This window comes from Tiliqua scincoides, chromosome 3, assembly GCF_035046505.1.
Source record: "Tiliqua scincoides isolate rTilSci1 chromosome 3, rTilSci1.hap2, whole genome shotgun sequence".
Taxonomy (NCBI): domain Eukaryota; kingdom Metazoa; phylum Chordata; class Lepidosauria; order Squamata; family Scincidae; genus Tiliqua; species Tiliqua scincoides.
The window spans coordinates 102,511,414-102,533,019 of NC_089823.1; the positions used below are offsets into that span (position 1 = coordinate 102,511,414).

Sequence of the window (21,606 nt, forward strand, 5' to 3'; positions counted from 1 at the left end):
GGAAAGACGGAAAGGGAGCTGGGCCCCTTTATGACCCCACCAGAGAGGAAGGGGTGGGGCCAAGGGAGACTGATCAGTCCCATAAAGCCTGGGGAGGGGGAGCCAGTGATGAGCAAGCAGTATGGTGAGGCAGGAGGCTGTGAAGCTAACAACCACTTGCCTGGGACCCATCTCATGGCTGTAATGCCCGGAGGGATGAAAACAGGGTGATGTATTCCCCTGGAGTCTAGTTTGAGGCTTCCTGGCAGCCTCACCCCACCCAGGTCCCCCTGGAGAGGACTCGGGGAAACCCCTTCTTCCCAGCTGTTAGCGAGGGCAAGCGCCCAACGATCCCCCATTCCCCTCTGGTCCATGGAAAAATTGTCTTCCACAAAACTGGTCCCTGGTGCCAAAAAGATTGGGGATTGCTGCTCTAAGGGACCCCCCCCCCCCAAAAAAAGATCTCATTATCCACTGGTTCAGTATCCATGGGTGGTCTGGGAATGGAACCCCCATGAATACTGAGGTCCCACCTGTATATCTTCATTCTTGAATGTGTTATTTTTGTGTTTCCTAAAAAGTAAAGGTGTTCATTATCAATGGAAAACAAAAAAGAAAATCAAGCTTGTCTGATTTACAATTTATTTCAGTCAGACTTGACTTTTGAATTCTATTTTTAACATCTGCTTCTAAACTGAAATTACATGAAAATATACAATATGCCCGATCTCGTCTGATCTCGGAAGTTAAGCAGGGTCAGGCCTGGTTAGTACTTGGATGGGAGACCACCTGGGAATACCGGGTGCTGTAGGCTTATACCATTGTCTTTCGAGACTGAAGGTTGCCAACCAACGATATACAATATGATGATCTTGTTTCTTCCTTAGGTTATCATTTCCGTGAGTCAGTTGATTGCAGATGTTGTTGGGATTGGAGGGACCAGATTTCAGCAGTCTCTTTCCATCATTAATAACTGTGCTAACAGCGACAGGCTTATTAAGGTTTGTAGTAGCACTTTATATATTGGTGTAAAATTATAGAAAATTAATTTCCATTCAGTCAGTTTCCACGGCACTGATAATTGGGTGTTTGAGGACCTTTTTACGGATCAAATTTCAGTACAATTATAGTGCTGGATGAACGGAGAACAAAATACACAGAAGTCCCTCTAGGATAGTCCAGATTGCATAAATGATATATTCAAATCAGACTGCTAGTTGTGCTTATATTTGATGTCTGAGAAGAAAAGGAAAACATCTGGGTGAGATCTATTATTGCAACATTCTGTGGCTGAAGAACTAAAGAGTGACTGACAATGACAGGGGCAGTCTAAAATGGTTTTATTTTTCTGTGTATTTTAGTGTTATCTTAAAAAAAGGTTGAAAGTGGTATTATGTGTTTTTATGCCAAATCTAATCAATTTTAAAGCATTTTTATGAAGTGTAGTCATGTCACTTAGGTGGTATATATGTGTTTTTATACCTGTGGCTGTCAGCAGACCTAGCTACAGGCATAAAGCAGTCATAAAACATTCCTGCCTCTCAGAAGAGCACAGCTACATAGTCAACTACTTGAATTAAACTTACAGGAGCCATTTAAGATTTGCATGCTATTTGAATGAACAACTACAATGAAGCTAATGCTGTCTAACACAAAGAACCATTAAAACATTGTGAAGATAGCAACATAATTGAACATAGCATTGAATTGATATGGAAAAAAAGAACACCAATGACCTTGCCATGGGGGGGAGGGGGTCCTGCCCTTCAAAATGGACTTGGGCACAGTCTCCTACTTTCAAGTGAATACACAATGCATTCAGTTTCCATAGGGCTCCATATGTTTTCCTTGGCAGCTTCTGAGCGTGTTCAGAGGACTTTATAGCTGGTTAAGAGAAAGCAGCAGAGCTGTGTGTGGAGTTAGGTGCTTAGAAACACAGTCAGAATCACTCAGAAGGGTTCACAGACACTCCATAGCCACTTTAATAGGTAAATTTCGGTGATGTTTTGTTAATTGAGCACAATATCATGTTTTATAATTTTAAAAGCCCAATTTCATTGTTTCTCAGTTTTTCATTTTCACTGTTTTAGACTGCCCATCATTGTGCACTAGTTACATGTTCATACTAAGTTACCTATTTAAGCTGTGTAGAAATTGTTTTCTTCAAACTTAACATGCATAAAACAAATTCTAGACATATTTTCAGAGTTTCTGAAGAATACCGTATTTATCGGCGTATAACACGCACAGGCGTATAACACGCATCTTCATTTTAAGAGGGAAATTTCAGGAAAAAAATAAGGGTAGCTCAGAACTTTTTTTTATTAATATTATTACCACATATAAGGTAAATAATGTAAAAGGACAGTAAAAGCAACTGTTTTAACAAAAGAAACTTGGATATTTTGTTTTTACAAAAGTTTACTCAGAAATCACTATCTGGGAAACCAAGAAACTCTTCATCTTCACTGCTATCTTCAAAATAGCAATGAACACTGCTGCTTTCACTGCTACTATCTTCATAAATCAGCTCATCTTCTTCACCATCCAAAGCATTACTTATGCCACCTCACCTCAATCCCTCCCCCTCCCCTCCCCAAAGAAAGGGTCTCCACTTACCATATTCATCAGCTGCCAGCGGCTGTGATAATATGCAGCGGGCGCAGCGCTGACATCACGTCACAACGCTGTGCCGCCGCTAGGCACTATTGGGAACGGGATCCCTTAAAGAGACATCGCCGTATAACACGCATACATCATTTGCCCCCTATTTTCAGGGGGAAAAAGTGCGTGTTATACGCCGATAAATACGGTAATTTCATTCACACTGCTTGATTTTTTTTTCTGTTCACTGGAACAGAATTTTTAATATTAGGCTCTTGAGTTAGTAGGAGAAGCTGGAGGTGCACCGCTTAATTTCTCCCCTACTTTGTATCCTCTCGTTTTTTTTGTCTATATTAATTGCCCTGTCGCATTATATAGCACACTACGTTCCCTTCTGAAGTAAAGGATTTGACAAAACGGATCCGTACAGTCCTCATGGCTACAGCACAAATGAAAGAACATGAAAATGATCCAGAAATGCTTGTGGATCTTCAGTACAGTTTGGCAAAGTCTTATGCCAGTACACCTGAGCTCAGGAAGACATGGTTGGATAGTATGGCAAGAATACATGTTAAAAATGGAGATCTTTCAGAGGTAAGCCAAACAAAAAGCAATCTAATGTTTAAACTGGTGTACATTATTGTTGTAGAAACATTTATATTCTTCCTGACAACCAAAGTTCTCATAGCAATTTGCAGTATACGTAAAGCTTCTGAAATGAATATCAAAATTAGAGATTATGTGTAGATTATAATTCTTTTTGAGTTTTTGGTGTTATACTTTTTGTAATTAATGGCAAATAGTCATCAGCATTGTGTTACAAATTATGAACAGGCTAAAAAAAATTTTTTTTAATCCATCACAGTGACTATCAAGGTCATACATCCGACTGAAATTCTTAATTCATTCTTGACATTTTCCCATCCAAAAAAAAACTTGGTAGAAAAAAAAATTTAGTGACTCAATTCAGATGTCATGTTTCCCAGTCCAATTCCTTTGGAGATTAGAAATGTGCTTCAGGTTTACATGCTATAAATGTAACTTTGCTTTAAATCCATGTAGCTGTTGATGTTATTCAGGATTGCTTCATGATTAAAGCATCATTAAGAGCAGGGGTGTCCATACATTTTGGCAGGAGGGCCACATCATCTCTCTGACACTGTGTCAGGGACCGTGGGGGGGGGGAAGAATTTGAATAAATTTACATAAATGAATTTATTAGAGATGGAACTTATATGAATGAATGAAGATCTTGCAATAGCTCAAGGCCTATAAAAGGCCTTGCACAAAGCAAGGCCAACCTATCCTTCACTGCCACTGCTGCATCACAGATGTGAAACAGTAAGTAGTGAAGAGAGCCCTTGTCCCACAGCTCAGGTGAGAGTTCAAACAGTCGTCCTCATGCTGAGAGCAGTTGCATTGGGCCAGCACAGGCTCCAGCAAGTCTCTGGAGGGCCAGAGGCTCATTGGAGACTGGGGGCTCCCTGAGGGCCAGATTGAGAGCCCCCAAGGGCCGCAAATGGCCCCCAAGGGCCGCAAATGGCCCCCAGGCCGAGGTTTGGATACCCCTGATTAAGAACATGATTGAAAGCAGAACTTGAAACAGATTTGTAAGCCATTGTTTTAGGCAATTTTGATTAGCATTAACTGTTGATAGCACTGATTTGGAAACAACAGCAGTCTGTGATCACAGAACATATTTATGTTTCTTCTTGCATTACTTGTCATAAGATGGAAGGTGATTTTTGACAGTTTATTTGTTATACCCAAAAGATTATATTTAAGTTCTTCCATTCATGACAGAAGCTCCATTTGCACCAAGGGGAGAAGGGCAATTTTTAGCAATCTATCTTGGCATGAGGAAAAAAATTCAGCAAAGAAAATTGTTCCTCCTCCTTTATGCAAACGGAATTTCTTCCCTCAATGTGCTGCATCCTGCAGTTGGGGGCAGTTATGGAGGCCTCCTCAAGGTATGGCAGTGTTTGTTCCCTTACCTCAAAGTTGCATTGACCTTATGTCAGTACGGGAAAATGGGTTAGGATTGCACCCTTAGAGTGCAATTGAAATGGAAAATGGTAATTTAGTGGCAATTGGAATTCTGTGCTGCTCCAATTCTCAGTTTTGCTGTAGATATTTTTGCAGCGATGATGTAAAAAGTCTAATGATGCTTTTGTTCCTATTTTAGGCAGCAATGTGTTATGTTCACGTAACAGCTCTTGTGGCAGAGTATCTTTTGCGAAAAGGTATGCATTGCATATGGACAGTTGAGGTGTCACAGTTAGCCATGATTTATTTTATGTAAAAGGTGTTTTTGATTGTCCAAACTGCAAGCTTCAACCATGGGTTTTTTCAGGTGAACAAACTAGCATTAAACCACAATCTGAACCCATGTTTTGGATTTGAGTTGTTAAGCAGAATTTGTCTCAACTAAGGTTTTGCATTACTTCTACACCAAGAATTTTGGCTTGTTTCAGCAACTTCACCTTCACAGTGCTGGTGACAAATATTTCTGCCTAAATCAGCAGTTGGCGAACATTTTAGGCTTGGTGTGTCAAAAATTTTGAAAATGCCTAACTTGACTCAGCTGATGTGTCACACACACACCCTGAACAAAAGAGAAACAATTCTTTACATATACATTTATTTAAAAAAAATATAGCCCAATCATGTGTGGTGTTGTGCATTATATAAAGAATAATAATTACAAAAGTGAAATACGAGTAAAACAAACTCAGTCATTGTTGGGTGTTGGTGAATGCTGGCATGTCACCCCAAATGTTGTGATGTGCCACCTTTGACACACATATCTTAGGTTCACCATCACTGCTCTAGTTTAAAAGTTGCTCTCGCTAAATAGTTTATCCTGTCTTTATCCCATGCGGTGGGCTCCTGTCTTCCCAGACAATTTGCTGAGCTACGGAGAACTCAGCGTTTCTTGAACTACTTCTATGAACATCCCTTCACACTTATGATAGCCAATGTCCATCTGCAGTAGCCTCAATTTGTGCCAGGCTTATCTGGTAAACACAAGGGGAGGGGAATACCCTGTCTACCACCCCATGTATACTTCATCCCATAGAACAAATATCGCATCTGTAACAAGTTGGGAGGCATGCCCATCCTCCACAAGGAACAGGAATTTCCTGAAGTAAGATACATTCCGTTTTCCCTGTTGGAGGAGGGCATTCCATACAGATGGGGATATACCTGAGCAGTATGTCACTGGGTGGGCAGATGCTATATCCACTGCTATTGCTGCACCACCTTTTGCAGCACTCTTCTTCCAAAAGAAGCTTCTACAGAGGCATATGCACCCATCTTATAATGCCTTGTAAATGTATGTACAGAGGACCATGTGGCCACGCTGCATATATCTTTGAGGGAATTCACCCCATTAAATGCAGCTGAAGTAGCTGCTCCTATAATAGAATGAGCCGTAACTCTCTCTGATGAGACTATTCTTTTTTTGTTGTTGTTATTATACATATATTACACCTTTTTTCTATGGTGGAATGGCTTAGACTTGCTTTAATATCAGCCATGTGCTTTCAGACCATGCCTTGCTAACTGGGTTAAGAGGTACCTTTTAAGTGTTATTTCTCATATATAGCAGGGGGAGAGCAACTATCACTGTTCAGCCCAGCACAGCATCATTTCCAGTGGATGTTTGCTGGTATGTCTCTTTTAGGCTTTGAGCTCTTTGGAGCAGAGAATCATTTAAAAAATTTTTGTGCTATATATTTGTGGTATTGTATACAAATTTTGCTACAGAGTTATTGTCTTCTAGAGTGGGAGCAGGCTGCAGTCTTATCCATGTTTACCTGAGCGTATGCACCATTCACTCTAATGGGACTTACTTCTGAATAGACATGCATAGTATTGGGCTTGCAATGCTTTTTGCCTTCACTCTGATTTAGCATTGTAAGATTGTCGTATCCAAATCTGATAGGCAACATAGTGACATTAAATTGCCAATATGATACATACTGAATTTATTGTGAACACCTCAGGCCCCGTGTTTTGTTTTTTGCTTGTTTGTTTTTTAAAGCTACAGATCAAGATGAAAAAAGTTGCAAATGGTGATGAATAGCACATTATTAACTTGGGGGTAGTGTTGAAACTTTGCCACCAAAATATTGGTGTGCAAAGATTTAATATAACCCTATATTTCCACAAGCATATAGTAAGAACATATGATCATTCTGTTGTGCACAACAGTAATATTTGAGATTATGATGCTTTTAAGATGTAATATCTAAAAGACATCATAATCTTAAATCATTGCCTACAGCATCAGTGTGGGTGCCACTTTTCTGTGAGCTCATTACAAGTGCTGCTGTAATTTTTAAAGGCTTACTACTATGGGTAAGAAGCCAAGTACAAAGATTTTTACTACCCTTTTATCACCCATATTTCTGTCTGGGAAGTAATTGTGTCTTCAGAACCACTCAATTGGTATTTTCCCACATAATGTCAGCACCGTAGAATGAACTGTAGAAAAGTAGATCCCATTCTACTGCTGTAATATTGTCTAGATTCTAGAAGGTACCTATAAAGCTTGTCTGTTAGTTCTGAAGGCATCTTACAGCTATTTTGCAAAGATCAGTGTGATGCCTGTCAAGCCATTATAAACAAATAAGCATATGTAAGATGTTTCATTACTCTTTGAAAGCACCAGAGTTGTGGTTCCACCAAACAAATGTCTGCTCTTAAGTATTTACAATTAAATCTCCTTGTAATAAATGGAACAGGGCTGAGGTTCACATATCCAACAGCCTGGTTTTTGATTGGTCAGATCCTTGCTGGAAGATGTCTGTCTTCTTGATGGCATATCTATTCCTTTTACTCTAATGATTATGTACCCAATCCTATCCAACTTTCCAGCACTCGTGCAACCACAATGCAGCCCTGAGGTAAGGGAACAAATGTTCCCATAACTTGAGGAGACCTCTAAGACTGCCTCCCCAATACAGGAAGCAGTGCATACCCCATTGGCACAGCAGCACCAGCACTGGAAAATTGGATAGGATTGGGCCCTATGTGTCCTCCTGTTATAAAGGTGTTATCTGGTGTAGTACAGTACTGCCTCCCAAACCACTACTTCCATTAGTGCTATTTTGTTAACAGCACTCTTTATTCTGGGTATGATTGACAACTACTGAAGCCCATGGGAGCAGTGTACTCCGGCTAGTGTGGATTCATTGGTGCCAGTTGCCTACCTTGTCTTTAACTATGTCTCCTATAGCACTTTTCCTTACAGCACAGTTTTGCAAGAATGTGTCCCCTACATTCTGGAAAGTATTACATGTAGTCTATTATATTGTTCAGTGCATGAACAGCATTATTAAAATATTTAGCCTTTATGCTCTCATGACAAAGAAATAGCAGGTTTTTTAAAATACGTATTCCCATTAATGATACAAATGTCACTCTCTCGTGACCTTCATTTTTGAATGGAAACCCGTTTACTTGCTATTCTCAGGTTTTGATTTTTATAACTGTGTTAGATTTACGCCCCCTACCCCCAAATGGTCAACAATATAACTCGTGTGTCATCTTCTATATGAACAGGAATGTTTAAGCAGGGCTGTACAAGCTTCAGAGTAATCACTCCAAATATAGATGAAGAAGCTTCAATGATGGAAGATGTTGGGATGCAGGATGTTCACTTTAATGAAGTATGTAAGCTCAATTTATATGTATATATAATTTAGTATTTTCTACAATTATATAATTTTCTGTTTAATGTTTTCTTACAACATATATAAACAAGGCTATAAAAAAATCAGAATGAAGAAAGGTAAATACTACAAAGTACAAAAAAAGCAATGGGTTCTCAAGCTGGCAAGTGACTATAATCAATTCTGACTCATTCAGCTCTGTCACCACGCTCTGTTCTTTCTTCCCATCCCTAAATATAAAAGGAGAAATCTTTCTCTCAATATGCCTCTGCTTAGACTAAAAATCTCAAAACAACTAATCTGTAACAATTGCTGTAGACCAACTATTACAGAATTTAATCTTCTTGATTGTAAAATTATTTTTGGGTTTCAATCTGTTTTAAAAAACTTTAAAATCTTTGTTGCTCATGGGGAAACTGGTTTTCCTCCACTGTCATTTATTGTGCGTTCTTCATCATGTGCATGTTCAACTCAAAGACTTTATCTTGTTATGATAATCATATGAACTCTAGACCCTGTTAAAGATATGCATGTATGCTAGGAAAAAAGAGAGTGAAACCATGTTTGATTTTTTTAAAAAATTGCTCTAATTATTCAAGCTATCATTTAACGATGATCTTATGACAATGGTTATTTAACTTGTTGTTTCTAAGAAGGTTTGGTAATACCTTCTCTCAATGTACCTCTAACTTAGTAGAAAATGTTTTAATTTCATTAATTAAAAAGTTTAATCCAGTCTTGTTGCCTTGAGGGCCCTCTAGTGCAGACTCCTTTTTAGTTCCCTAAAGGGCACATGCATGTTCAAGCAATATCCTAACCTAAACCAAAGTCTCTATAAGCCTGGTGACAGGTCTATAGATTAGATTGCTATATCTACCTGGGAGCACCCTAAATCAGGTCTGCTTTTTGAAACATGTTCAGATGCTGCAGTGAGTCCAGAATACAGCTGATTACCTGTTGAAGCAGGATTCAGGGAAACATATTACACCAGCTCTTAATGCCAGTTTGCTTCTAGACGCAATTGATGGTGTTGGTTATTAAAGCTTTAAAGATGGGACCCTGTATAACACATCAGTTTTCTTGACAAGACTGAACCTGATATTGTCAATAAATATTTAGTGATAAAGAAAAGTCATTTCCAAGGATAACTTATTTAAAACATTTTTTCCTGCATTTAGACCAGAAGGTCTCCCAGGTAGCTTACATATCAAAGCATTAAAAACAGTCTATTTAAAAAATACTTTTTAAGAATTAAAAAACAAATAGAAACTCAGGTTAGGTACTGTGAAATTCATCTGTCACTCGCTGCTAAATGCTTGGGCAAGCAGCAAAGTTTTAAGCTGCCCAAGGAACAAAATCCAAGTGAAGCTTAAGTAAGGAAAACAAAAACCCAGCTAAGATTACCCTCCTTGATCATACTGTTCTTGAACTAGTGACCCAAAAAGATGACTTCCTGTGGGAGCAAAAGGGCGGGGATATTTGACCCATGCCACACCTACTGATTCTTCTCTGCCAATTTCTTTTAACCATCTTATTTCTGGTTTTGGAGCCTGAATGAACAGCAGGGGATAGGCAAAGCAAAAGAGCAATTAAAAATGACTGCAGAGGGGCATGTGCAGGGAAGAACTGGCATGTAAGAAAGGGATTTACTCCAACATTTGCTCCTGTGTTGCAATTTGTCCCTGGATGCCCCCCTGGGTATATAGTGTTGGAATGCCTATACAGGTGTGTGCCACTTAATGACAAGGATATGTTCTCCTACCCCCATTGTTATGCGATTAGGTCATTAAGTGAACATTCAGTCCAATCTGTAGCCTTCGTTGTGTAAACAGAGACTCCCTGCCAGACACTAACTGGCTGCTCAGCCTACTGGAGATAGATTGCCTCTTCTTTGCAATAAGAGCCTCTCTGTTGTGTAAACAGACACTCTGCTGCAGGCTATGGAAGATGCATTTACCTCATTAAGAGCATCTATTGTGCTTTGACCACAGTCATATATGCGGCCCATCATTAAGCGAACAGTTGTTAAGCGACACACACATGTATATTCCTATTTCCTTTGTTTTTATCTAGTTCACTCCTGTGTCAGTTGGAGACAGCCCTTCTTTTGATCTTGCTGCCATGGGAAACTAAAACGTGATAAAATTTAAACATAGAAGTACCACCAGTGGAAAGACACATCTGGGCCAGCAAACCGGATATATTACTTTTGTTTTAGTAGCCAAAGCATTTTTAAGAATATACATGCTGTGTTACTTTGGTCTGATTAAATAGATTTTGTAATCGTATATGTAGGCAGGTAGGTGGTATTGCTTAGTATTTGTACTTCAGAAAATTTAAACATTGCACCATAACACTGTTCTGAGAATTAATTCTTCTGGAGAGAAAAAAAAGTTTTGTTCCAGATTAGTTACAGTGCAGTTAATTGGTTGCTATGCTTGTCTTTCTGTAACTAGGATGTATTGATGGAATTGTTAGAACAATGTGCAGATGGACTGTGGAAGGCTGAACGTTATGAACTGATTGCTGACATCTATAAGCTCATAATTCCTATTTATGAAAAGCGGAGAGATTTTGAGGTATTTGACATAAATCCACTGTGAATGCTATGATTTCATTTAGTACCAGTTAGTATTATCACATTCAACTTTTTAATTAACAGCGGCATGCACTAACCCTTGTCTATTCAATTAAGCCACTTCTACCCAATGTTGCATATACGCAATAGGGACCAAATGTGTATGCCTGTATACCAGGCAAAAATGGGTTAATAGTCATGGCTCCCATTCAGTGTAAAGTGACGTAAACTGGATGCTAAGAATTTATTCCATTGGTTTCAATAGACTGTGCAGCCCAATCCTATACATGTTGACTTACAATGAGGTCCTATCATTGTCAATTAGACTTACTCCCAAGTAATTTTAGCTTGATTTGGAACTATTGGCATTTCCAAGCTAATGCCACTGCTACTGAGAGAAAATATTGGCGTTATTGTTTCAGCTTGCCCTGTTGTAGAGTGCAATTAATTATGAACACTTTCTGCTATTTAATTATACTGGTGCATAATTATCACCAGTGTTATCATTTTCATAAATATGTTTTACCCCTTATTTTTAGAGGCTAGCTCATTTGTATGACACACTGCATCGGGCATACAGCAAAGTCACCGAAGTTATGCATACCGGGAGAAGATTGCTCGGTACCTATTTCAGAGTTGCATTTTTTGGACAGGTGAGCACAGTCCAGGGCTATCTTTCATTAGTTCCAACTTGGCATCTGAAAGAATACAATATATTGTATGTACTCTTTTAATCGTGTTTCTCTTTATTGTATACTCTACCTGTGTATGTTTGAAATTTACGCAGTGTTGAAGACATAACTATATTCTGAATGAGAAATCTCTACATCAGTAAACGTTCTGCTTTTTTCTTTTTTTTTCTTTACTGTTACTTTCTTAAGGCAGCGGTAAGTTTTCCAATAATGGCCCTTCATGGCTATTTATTAGACATGAAAAATGGTGCTTTGGTGCTGTATGCTTTCTGACCAGTATGTCAGTCTTTACAAAAACAATATTCATTTCCACTTGCAGAAGAAAATGGCACGTATTCTGTCATACTGCATGCTTGTACAAAGGATCTAACTTTTTTCACTGACTTGATGTACCATTCCATCCTAGCCAGATAGAGCGACTGTGTGTGCATGTTTATGTTTAGTGGAGGAAAGTTAGTTTTCCCTTTTAATAGGAATTTGATCAGAGGGCACTGAAAATGTATAACTGGAGTAATATAACATTCAATTTATTCTATTGTCTCTTATGAATAGCAATACCAGTTTACAGACAGTGAAACAGATCTGGAGGTAATTACGGAAACTGCCTTCCAAAGCAAGTAATGCAGTAAAAATTACTGCATATGAGCTTAGTTTGATGTGGATATTATCATCAGTCTAGCCTGCATTTATTATACATGCTGTGTCACATTCCTTGCATTACTTGTCCATTTCATTTTCAGATAGGAATATTTATTTTTGTAACTTAAAACATTAATTCATTAATGCTTTCTTTGTGAAAGCAGACACCTGTTTCACCTTCCATGAAATCTATTTTCATTGTGTTCTGGGCTTCAGAGTAAATAAGCTTGAGAATACTGATAAGTCCAATTTGCTTTTTTTTAAAAAGATAAAATGTAAGAATTATATTTAAAATTGATATAGACCAGGTTTGATTTTTAATGTACTGTGTACCCTATATTGCCATATTTTGTTTAAAATAACATCATATTTGAAGAGGATTATCATATTGGCATGTGAAACAGGCATATGAACCATTATGAACCAAGGAAAAATGACAGTCCCCTCAAAACATTAATGTTGACATCTCATGAAATTTACAGCAATGCCTGAATAACCTAGAGTGCTTCCATTTTCAATACAACCATATTGCATTAGCTATTCTACTCTCCCCTCCTTGTGATTATTTAAGAGCAACCTTTTTGTTAGTGTGGTGTTTTTGTGGGTTTTTCCCTTTTTGCTTCAACATTGGCATTATATATTGACCTTGCTTTAAATATTAGGCACCATTGTTTTTGATCACTTATTTTATTTAGAATCTTAATTGTTTAATTTGGAATTTTTTTCTAAGGGATTTTTTGAAGATGAAGATGGAAAGGAATATATTTACAAAGAGCCTAAACTCACACCTCTTTCAGAGATTTCCCAGAGGCTGCAAAAACTCTACTCAGACAAATTTGGGTCTGAAAATGTCAGGATGATCCAGGATTCTGGCAAGGTAGAACTTCATTTGTATACAAATCAATATTATTAAGAATGTTTGAAAAACTTTAAGTCTTTAAAACTTTAACTTTAAGTGAATTGTTTTTGTAAAAATGGTTAGTTATCACCAGTTTGGTTATCTCAGTACGCTTGGTAAGAGAAAGAATCTGACATGAATTCAACTTGAAATTACCTGCCAGTACCTATACAGAATAAAATGCAGTTCCAGAGATGATAGTTCCTTACTTGAGTAGCACCATGAGTTAAACAAGGACTTTAGTGATGAAGCCTGTTTGATTGTTACATTGAAGGCTTCATGTGAGTATAAGATATCTCTAGTGAGGGTCCATTTGTTAGCTTAAGCCCCAAATCAGCCTTTATATATATTAAATATGTGTATTCTAAGTTAAAATTTTGGTTCTCTTCCAATTCTTTTAAAGGTAAATCCTAAGGATTTGGATTCAAAATATGCATATATACAGGTTACACATGTAGTACCATATTTTGAGGAGAAGGAATTGCAAGAGAGAAAAACTGAGTTTGAAAGGAATCACAACATCCGTCGCTTTATGTTTGAGATGCCTTTTACTCAATTGGGTAAAAGACGAGGTGGAGTGGAGGAGCAGTGTAAACGGCGTACAGTTCTTACAGGTATTAGATAGAAAGATGCACCTCTCCCAACCCCATTTGACAGTGCTCACTGCAGTCGCTTTCCTTTGCATTATCTGTTGCATGCTTCTTTTTCATCCAAAAAAGTTTTTTAGGAACGTCTGTCCTCAGTACTACATGTTTTATATCAGGGGTGCTCAAATGTTCAACTTTAGGGATGCTGGACCTTTAAGAAGTGTATAGAAGAGAGAATTGCAGCAGGTGCAACTTGTCATCCCACAGATGACAAGCTGCACCTGCTGAAATTCTCTCTTCTATACACTTCTTAAAGGTCCAGCATCCCTAAAGCTGAACGTTTGAGCACCCCTGTTTTATATGATAGACATTGTGCTACATTTCTTTGACAGATTACATCCATTTTAATCTAAAAGTTTTTTTTTTCTCCAAATGAGTGCCCTCTCCATTATATGTTCATGATACTGTGTCTGTAAGGTTTTCATGCCTGTTTCTCCCTGCAAATAGGGCAAAGGTCTCTGGTGTTTATTGTTTACTGTAATAGAAAGGATAATAATCATCTGCTTTTATTGCTGCTGCTTTTAGATGTTTTTACATGTGTTTTTAATGCTTGATTGTGTATTTAACTATTTATGTGCACTGATTTGACATTTTTTTAAAAATGAAGAACAAGTTTTAAAATATGACAAGAAAATAAATTAGTGACAAAGCAATCCAAGCAGAAAATACCAAAACACCAGCCAAGTTACAGCTACTTCATGCCAAACTCTGTATTATATACACCAAGGAACTAGGGTTGGTCATGGCTCCCCAAGAAGTGTACACGTGTTGCAACTGTGTAATATAAAGCAGTTCTTAGTCTGTATCACCAAGAACATGCTCGCTTTAGCTACTAACTTGAACTTTATTGTGCAAGTTCTCCAGTCTGACTGGAAGCTACGTAAAGCATAGCTGTCTAACATTTTTTTGAAACTGGGTCTTAGACCTACCTACACAGTTCCAGCAACAACAGCAAAGTTCTCCCTTCAACTTGTCTGTGTATTTTTTTCAAACAACTTTGGTGTGGTTGGCATGTGGAACCTTGTTATGTCTAGACTCAAGATTGTGGCCCAGTTCTGTCTTTTCTTCATCGACTCTCCAACCCAACATAGACAGTTACAACCCAGTGAAAAGCTAATTATTAAAGAAAGCATTACACAAGCACAGTATCTTATTACTGTTCTATTTCCTTATGTTAGTTAACTAATATGTCAAGGCCATGTACAGTTACTTTACATGCTGATTCTTGGGCATTCTTTGTGCTAGGATAATTAGAGTCAGTAACGTTAAAGACAGATTGCGTGCTAATAATCATTGTTGTTTATAGCTATCACTGTTACAGCTGTACACTGCCAGCAAAGAAGCAAGTGGAAGCAATAATGCTACTTCACACTCCTCCTTTAGATGATAAAAAGCTATGAATAAAATGAGTGAAAGAGAAAATGACTAGAAATGGGTAGAAAGACTAATGCATAACCATTTTGAAAATGTTGACCAGCCATTGCTCATTGGGCCTTTCTAGATGGAATGTCCTCTTCCAGGAATAAATAACTTTCAGTCTAGCAGTGTGATCCCTGCTCCCACAAAATGAAAAGAAGTCAGGGGAGCTTTGTGCTGAGGATCACTGTTTTGTGCAAAGCAAACGTACTTTTTCCAGAAGTATGTTCACCAGCAAAGGTCAAAAGGAGCATACAGCCTTGGAAGAATCAGGCTATTAAAATCAATGCTTTTTCACTGAATTATGCTAAATATATTCATTGGCAGTGTTACTTGTTTCCAATACAAAACACATTCAGTTATCAGTTTAATTTTGCAAAATACCATGATTGTAAATAACCAAAGGGTTCATTATATTTCCTCTCCCTAGCTATACATTGTTTTCCCTACGTAAAGAAACGGATTCCCATAATGTATCAACACCATACAGATCTAAACCCAATCGAAGTAGCCATCGATGAAATGAGTAAGAAGGTTGCAGAGCTCCGGCAACTTTGTTCATCTGCTGAAGTAGATATGATCAAATTGCAGTTAAAACTACAGGGTAGTGTCAGTGTCCAGGTAAGCTAACTAAAGTGGGCAAGATATACTTTTCATTTACACTAAAAGATTTAACGCCCTACTTTCAAAATTCTGTTTTCTTTCCTTGACCATTTATTAAAATTATATGGAGAGCTGCCAGTGTCCAGTGAATAAGGAGGCTGGACTTTGACATATGGGATCTGGGTTCAACTTCTCACTCAAGTGTAGTATACATCTGGTTAACAATCATCTTCAGTTTATCAAGCAACTCCAATTCAGACTAGCTAGAAGAGAGGCTCTGATCGTGATTAGCATGGAGTTTCCTTCATCCTGGTGCAAGAGGCATGGAGTAGAAAAATTTCTGAAAGACATGCTTTTATTTTTCTTATCACTACCAATTCAGGGGGCTCAGGAAACATTGTTTTAGTACTCTTGCAGGGAAAACACAATTAACATTTGTTGTTCATGTTCTTTAAGGTTAATGCTGGGCCATTAGCATATGCAAGAGCTTTCCTAGATGACACAAACACCAAAAGATATCCTGACAATAAAGTAAAGTTACTGAAGGAAGTTTTCAGGTAAGCAGCCTGAACACTGATTAATGCAGCAATCTTATATGCTTGACTAGACATGCATAGGATTGTGTTTATCCTATGAATTCAGCATGCATAATCCTAATTCCGTTTAAATTATTTGCTGAAAATGTGGTTCTTGAATTCACCTTATACATATTGTTTTACTTCATTATAATTTCAGGCAATTTGTTGAAGCTTGTGGGCAGGCCTTAGAAATAAATGAACGCCTTATAAAAGAAGATCAGATAGAATATCAAGAAGAAATGAAGGCTAACTACAGAGAAATGGCAAAAGAACTGTCTGAAATTATGCATGAACAAGTATGTACTGAGTTTTACAAGTACTTCATTCAGGTTACTCTATGTAATGCTAGGAAAAGAAAGAACTTTTATCAATAGCACTTTTTCACAACTCTGTATTTGTTTATTTTATTCAAAGGAAACACTCAAAGTATTGTATTTATAGATCCTTTCCAATTGTGTTTCCAATTAATCTTTTAAGTCAGAGCAATTGGCCAAGAAAAGTTTTTGGTGTTTTTTTTAATTATTGCTTTTGCTTAGTTGACAATTGTTTATGTATTCTGGGCCAACTACAGAAGTTGTCATAAAAAGTTGTTACTTTTGGTATGATTATTTAAATGACTTGCTGTGAAGTCAGTAAGTAATAGTGAAGGAAATGGTTAAGACTTCCATCCTGGAAGATATACTTTGTAAGATATTCTTGATTAGTACTTTTGAAACATGGCTGCTATTTTAATGAACCTCTATGATTAATGTGTTTGCCTGCCTGTCAATTCGCTAACATTTCTTCATTTAAGAAAGAGACTAAAAGGATTGAATTAAAATACTGAATGCAGGAGATCAAGTGTCCTCTTGCCTTATATTTACTAATACTGCATCATAAAAAATGAGTATCAGGGTCTTTATTTTCTCCTCTATGTACCACTCTGCAATAAAACAACTGACAATTATATCATGCTAAGGCATGTTCTGTAGAGGTTGTTATGCCACACCAGGGTAATGGTCAATCACATACACTTAAGTTGCTCTGTTACATCAACCAGTTCTGTCAGGATTGTATTCCAGTAATGCAGTATATGAGTGGGTTTTTAAAAGTTGGCATATGTGCTTACCCTTCCCTAATAGGTTTAACTTAAATTTGAAAAAAAATATTTTTTTTATTGGGAAATGTAATTATAATTGGACTAGCTTTTAAATGTTCACATAGTGATACCTAAGAGAGTTTGTTTTATGGGAAATATCTAAGAATGTATCTTGCATTTTGAAATGTATAACCAAGCTATTTATTGATATATCAATTTTGCTTTCTTAAATACATGTTGAAGATAGTAAACATTTTTTTCTGTTTGTTAGAAAAGTTTTAATATATTTTGTAGAAATCTTAATGGGCATCTCTCTTTCTTCCTTTCCCTCCCACTATGCTGCTTTGAAAATGTGATCAGCTGGGATGGTAATGCTTTTAGTTTCTCTTTCTAGTTTTGTGTTGCCTTTTACAAACACATGGCACGAGTTAAAATATGTTGCTAGTTTCATTTGTAGTGCAAAGTTGAGGGCACATGTAGTTCTGTTTTCTTGCTTTGCTGTAATGGGTTGAGTAGTTGCTCATTCTACATATTGTATTGGTAACTGAATTATCATCCCTCAAATGAGAATACTTTGCTCCCTTCCTGCTTATGAAACACATGGAGCAATCAAGTTTTTAAGAGAAGGAAGGGAAAATGCATTATTGAAGGGAATTGAAAAGAAGTCTGTACCTCAGTATAGCAGTGAATTTCAGTCCAAAGTTTTCTGCTATGTGATTTTATTATTTGTTTCTTATTTATCTTGCTCTATCCCATGGGTTCAGACTGGCTTACAGTCTTCCCCCCCCCCCCATAAATGTTAGTCCTATCTCCACATATAGGCTAATGGGTTCTGAACTGTCTGTGACAGTCTTAAAACAAAACATGTAATTTTGTGGCTGTGGCTGAAAATTGAATAATAAGGTGACCTGACCTATTGTCAGATCTTTTCTTATTGATAATTGTGTGCTTAATAATAAGCACTTACAAGTACCGCAGATACTCACCTATACGTCGATCTCACAAATAAGCCAAGGAAAAGATTTGATCAAAAATCATTGAATTTCCTATGACCCTCAGATAAGTCGGGGGTTGAACTTGGGGGAGGGTCTGACTATAGTTTAGATCCTAAAAAATAACCTACCAGTAATTGTTACCTAAGAACTGTATAGCCTCTACAGAATGCAGTCTCTGCATTTATTAAAAATGCAGGTATGACTTAATTATCCACAGATTTTTCACCTGCAGTTTTATCTCAATGTGAGGAGAAAGGCCTTTAATTTAAAGGAAAAATGTTATTTAACAATAGCCTCATTAGTACAGGAGAGGGCACCTGACAGACAATCTCCAGGCGCCTAAAACAGCTTCAGTCCAAGACAAGTGACCCCACCCTTCCCCCTGAGCACATGAAAGAATGCAAGTGATTATCACCTCCTCTGCATTCTTTTCCCAGGCTGTGCTCCCAGTGAAGGAAGGGGTCACTACCTTGGAGTGAAGCTGTTGTAAGTGCCTGGAGAATGATTGATGATTGCCTGCCAGATGCCTCTGCTACACATTGTAAAGGTCAGCAAGACCTGCCTGTTTTTAAATAGCTGAGCAAAAGGACATTGTTTTTTAAATGGATTCCTTTAACATTATTTTTGGTATCCATGTGGTTGCTGGGAACAGAACCCTCGTGGATACTGAGTCTCATCCTGTATAGTAAAAGATCATAAGATACATTTTTATTCATTAACTTTTTTAATTCTGGTCCTCACAATCTTTTTGTAAAAACTATCAGAGTAAGTGCACTATAAACAACATACCAGCAGAACTGCTAATCAAGTCCTTCTTTAAGGTGCCTGGTGTGTGAAGCCAGAGGCTCAACATGTAACATACAACTTATAACACATAGCACGGAGTGTGCAGTTCAATTTGCAGTAGAAAGACAAGCACCAAGAAATGACTGTGAACAAGTGCAGCTCACATAGTTGCAAACCTATTTACTCAGAAGTAGACCCATTGCTTTCCATGGATGTTATTCTTAAGTAATGGTGCACTGAATTGTAGCTTAGGACTTTGTTTCAGATGGAAACGAGGATGACATCCTGGTGTTTTAAAAACCAGACTCTGCCAAACAATTGCAAAGTGGAACGAGGCTACAGAACAGTCTGCTAAAGAGAAGGAGGCTTGCTTGATTTCAGTGGCCTTGAGCCCTGGCAAGCCTTTTACCAGGGTGGGGGCAAAACTGAGGGCTGAGTGAAATTCTTTGGAAATGACTTACCAGGAATTGTTCTGAGGCAGCAGCAAAAAGAAAAAAAGCATTTGCCTTCTCCAAACAGGGAGAATAAGGTGCTTATGGGAGTTGTAGGCTTTGTGAGGAGTACAGTGTTGCACTTCCATAGCAGCAACGCTCATATAGAGTACAGTTGTCATAAGTATCTTCACTTCTGTTTGGAGAAGAAGCTAAAATGGCTGCCTTTGAATACCCTAATTACTGGTAAGTAAAGTTACTCATGCTTCTCAGCCCTTTCCCACCTTCCACTTCACTGGACAGCTGCTAAGCTTCCCAGCAGCCGCTGCCTCACCTGCTGCATTGACCCGTGTATAAGTCAACCCAGGTTTTCAGGGCCAGCAGGCCTGAATTTTTTACTTATACATGAGTATATGCGGTGCATTCCATTTGAATCAATAGATCTAGTTTCTATATAAATATATTTAGGCTTGTTTTCCTAAACTCCTGTGCTGTTTTCAACTAAACTTAGGTCTTCAGTAGTCCTTTTTGCATTTTGACTAGTGCCTAAGCATAGGTCCATGGTAATGTAATCATAAAAGGCTTATTGTGAGCCTTTTTCTCCTTCTCTGTGCCCCAAATATATGTGACATGTATATATACCTTTTTCTCTTTAAGATTGCTGCTGTGGAAGAAAAGGCCAGTGTAATGCCTAATTCATTACACATTTTCAATGCCATCAGTGGGACACCAACAAGCACAACAGTTCATGGAATCCCCAACTCTTCTTCAGTTGCATAAGTGTTTTTGTAAATGAAAGTATCTATCACTTGGAACATACATGGATTTTTTTATCATTTGCAAACTCAGGATGAAATTAAAGTTGAAAAAGGACTGTGCAACAGACAGACAGATGCTAAGAACAGAGCATGCTTAAACCTTTCAGTCAGTCAGGGATGAAAAAACAGTAGGTAATAGATTTCTATTATAGATGGTGCACATATTTTTTTATATTCTGCTGGCAATAGAGTTTTCACGAAGTGTTTTGGGGAACTTACATGTTAAAGGTTCCTGTTTGTTCTTCCATCAATAGTATTATAAAATGAATGGCACATTACAGGCAGGTGTGGAATGTAAGTTTGCAGATATAAACCATAAAAGTGTTCTTCAATGTATGCACATATTAATAGATAAAAAGTACAAACACTATTTTGGGACTAAACAGACACTAATTTGATGAGCTAATGGAAGTAGAAGTAGTTTTTGTACTGTCAACTAATGTCTGTGCTCCATTTTATACTTTGGCGTTTTAGAGAGAGCTACTCACTTAAAAAGCATAAAGTCCAACCAAAGGTGATATTAACAAGCTATGTACATATTTGTTAATACAGCTAATCAAGCCTGTAAATAAATGTATTGCATTTCTAAACATTTTTAATCTTCATACCAGCTTCCATCATTCTACAATTGTGACAAATTCATGTTCATTCCAAGTACAGTATATGCTCTATTTTCTTTTACAGTTTATTGTATATAAATAAGTGCAATATGAAGTTGTATACAGTTTCTGTAACATTATGCACTTTTTAAAAATGGAATACATCATTTTTGCCAAAGTGATGGAGTATGTAAGTGGTGATAACTACTGTGGTAAATGGTGGTGTAATTTAAACTTTTACTATGTTGTTTTAAGACATTAATTAGTAATTTTTATATTTGAGGAAAATAAAGGGTTTTAATTTTATTTAACAGAAATCACTGTCCTGCTGTAATTAGACATTATGTACTACATCTATATTAAAGAAAGTTTAATTTCTTTGCTGTTTGGCTGGGTCATCTTATTTTGCCACTACAAGGCAATCTACTAAAACAAAACATTTAAATTATTTTCATAAATATGACAGTAACATTTGTCTTGGCTTTATTTTGACATGAATACTTGGTTCATTTTTACTTTGCTATGCTTTAAGATTTCCAATGAGATATAAATAAAATTTGGGAAAATTCCTCTGACTTCTCTTG

At 37.4% G+C, this 21,606-nt stretch overlaps 1 protein-coding gene across 6 annotated transcripts in view; it reads left to right on the plus strand.

The window, feature by feature from the left end:
• The window catches only part of DOCK9 (dedicator of cytokinesis 9), a 162,972-nt gene extending 142,404 nt beyond the window's left edge, over positions 1–20,568 (plus strand). For all 6 annotated transcript variants that reach the window (XM_066620091.1, XM_066620093.1, XM_066620095.1 and 3 more), the window contains exons 42-53: positions 867–980; positions 2,962–3,177; positions 4,769–4,826; positions 8,155–8,261; positions 10,721–10,843; positions 11,382–11,495; positions 12,904–13,050; positions 13,475–13,685; positions 15,565–15,755; positions 16,194–16,294; positions 16,473–16,611; positions 20,263–20,568. In XM_066620091.1, coding sequence (XP_066476188.1) covers positions 867–980; positions 2,962–3,177; positions 4,769–4,826; positions 8,155–8,261; positions 10,721–10,843; positions 11,382–11,495; positions 12,904–13,050; positions 13,475–13,685; positions 15,565–15,755; positions 16,194–16,294; positions 16,473–16,611; positions 20,263–20,385 — 1,644 coding nt within the window. In that variant the 3' untranslated portion in view covers positions 20,386–20,568. The remainder of the gene's footprint in view (positions 1–866; positions 981–2,961; positions 3,178–4,768; positions 4,827–8,154; positions 8,262–10,720; positions 10,844–11,381; positions 11,496–12,903; positions 13,051–13,474; positions 13,686–15,564; positions 15,756–16,193; positions 16,295–16,472; positions 16,612–20,262) is intronic.
• Positions 20,569–21,606: the final 1,038 nt, after the last annotated feature.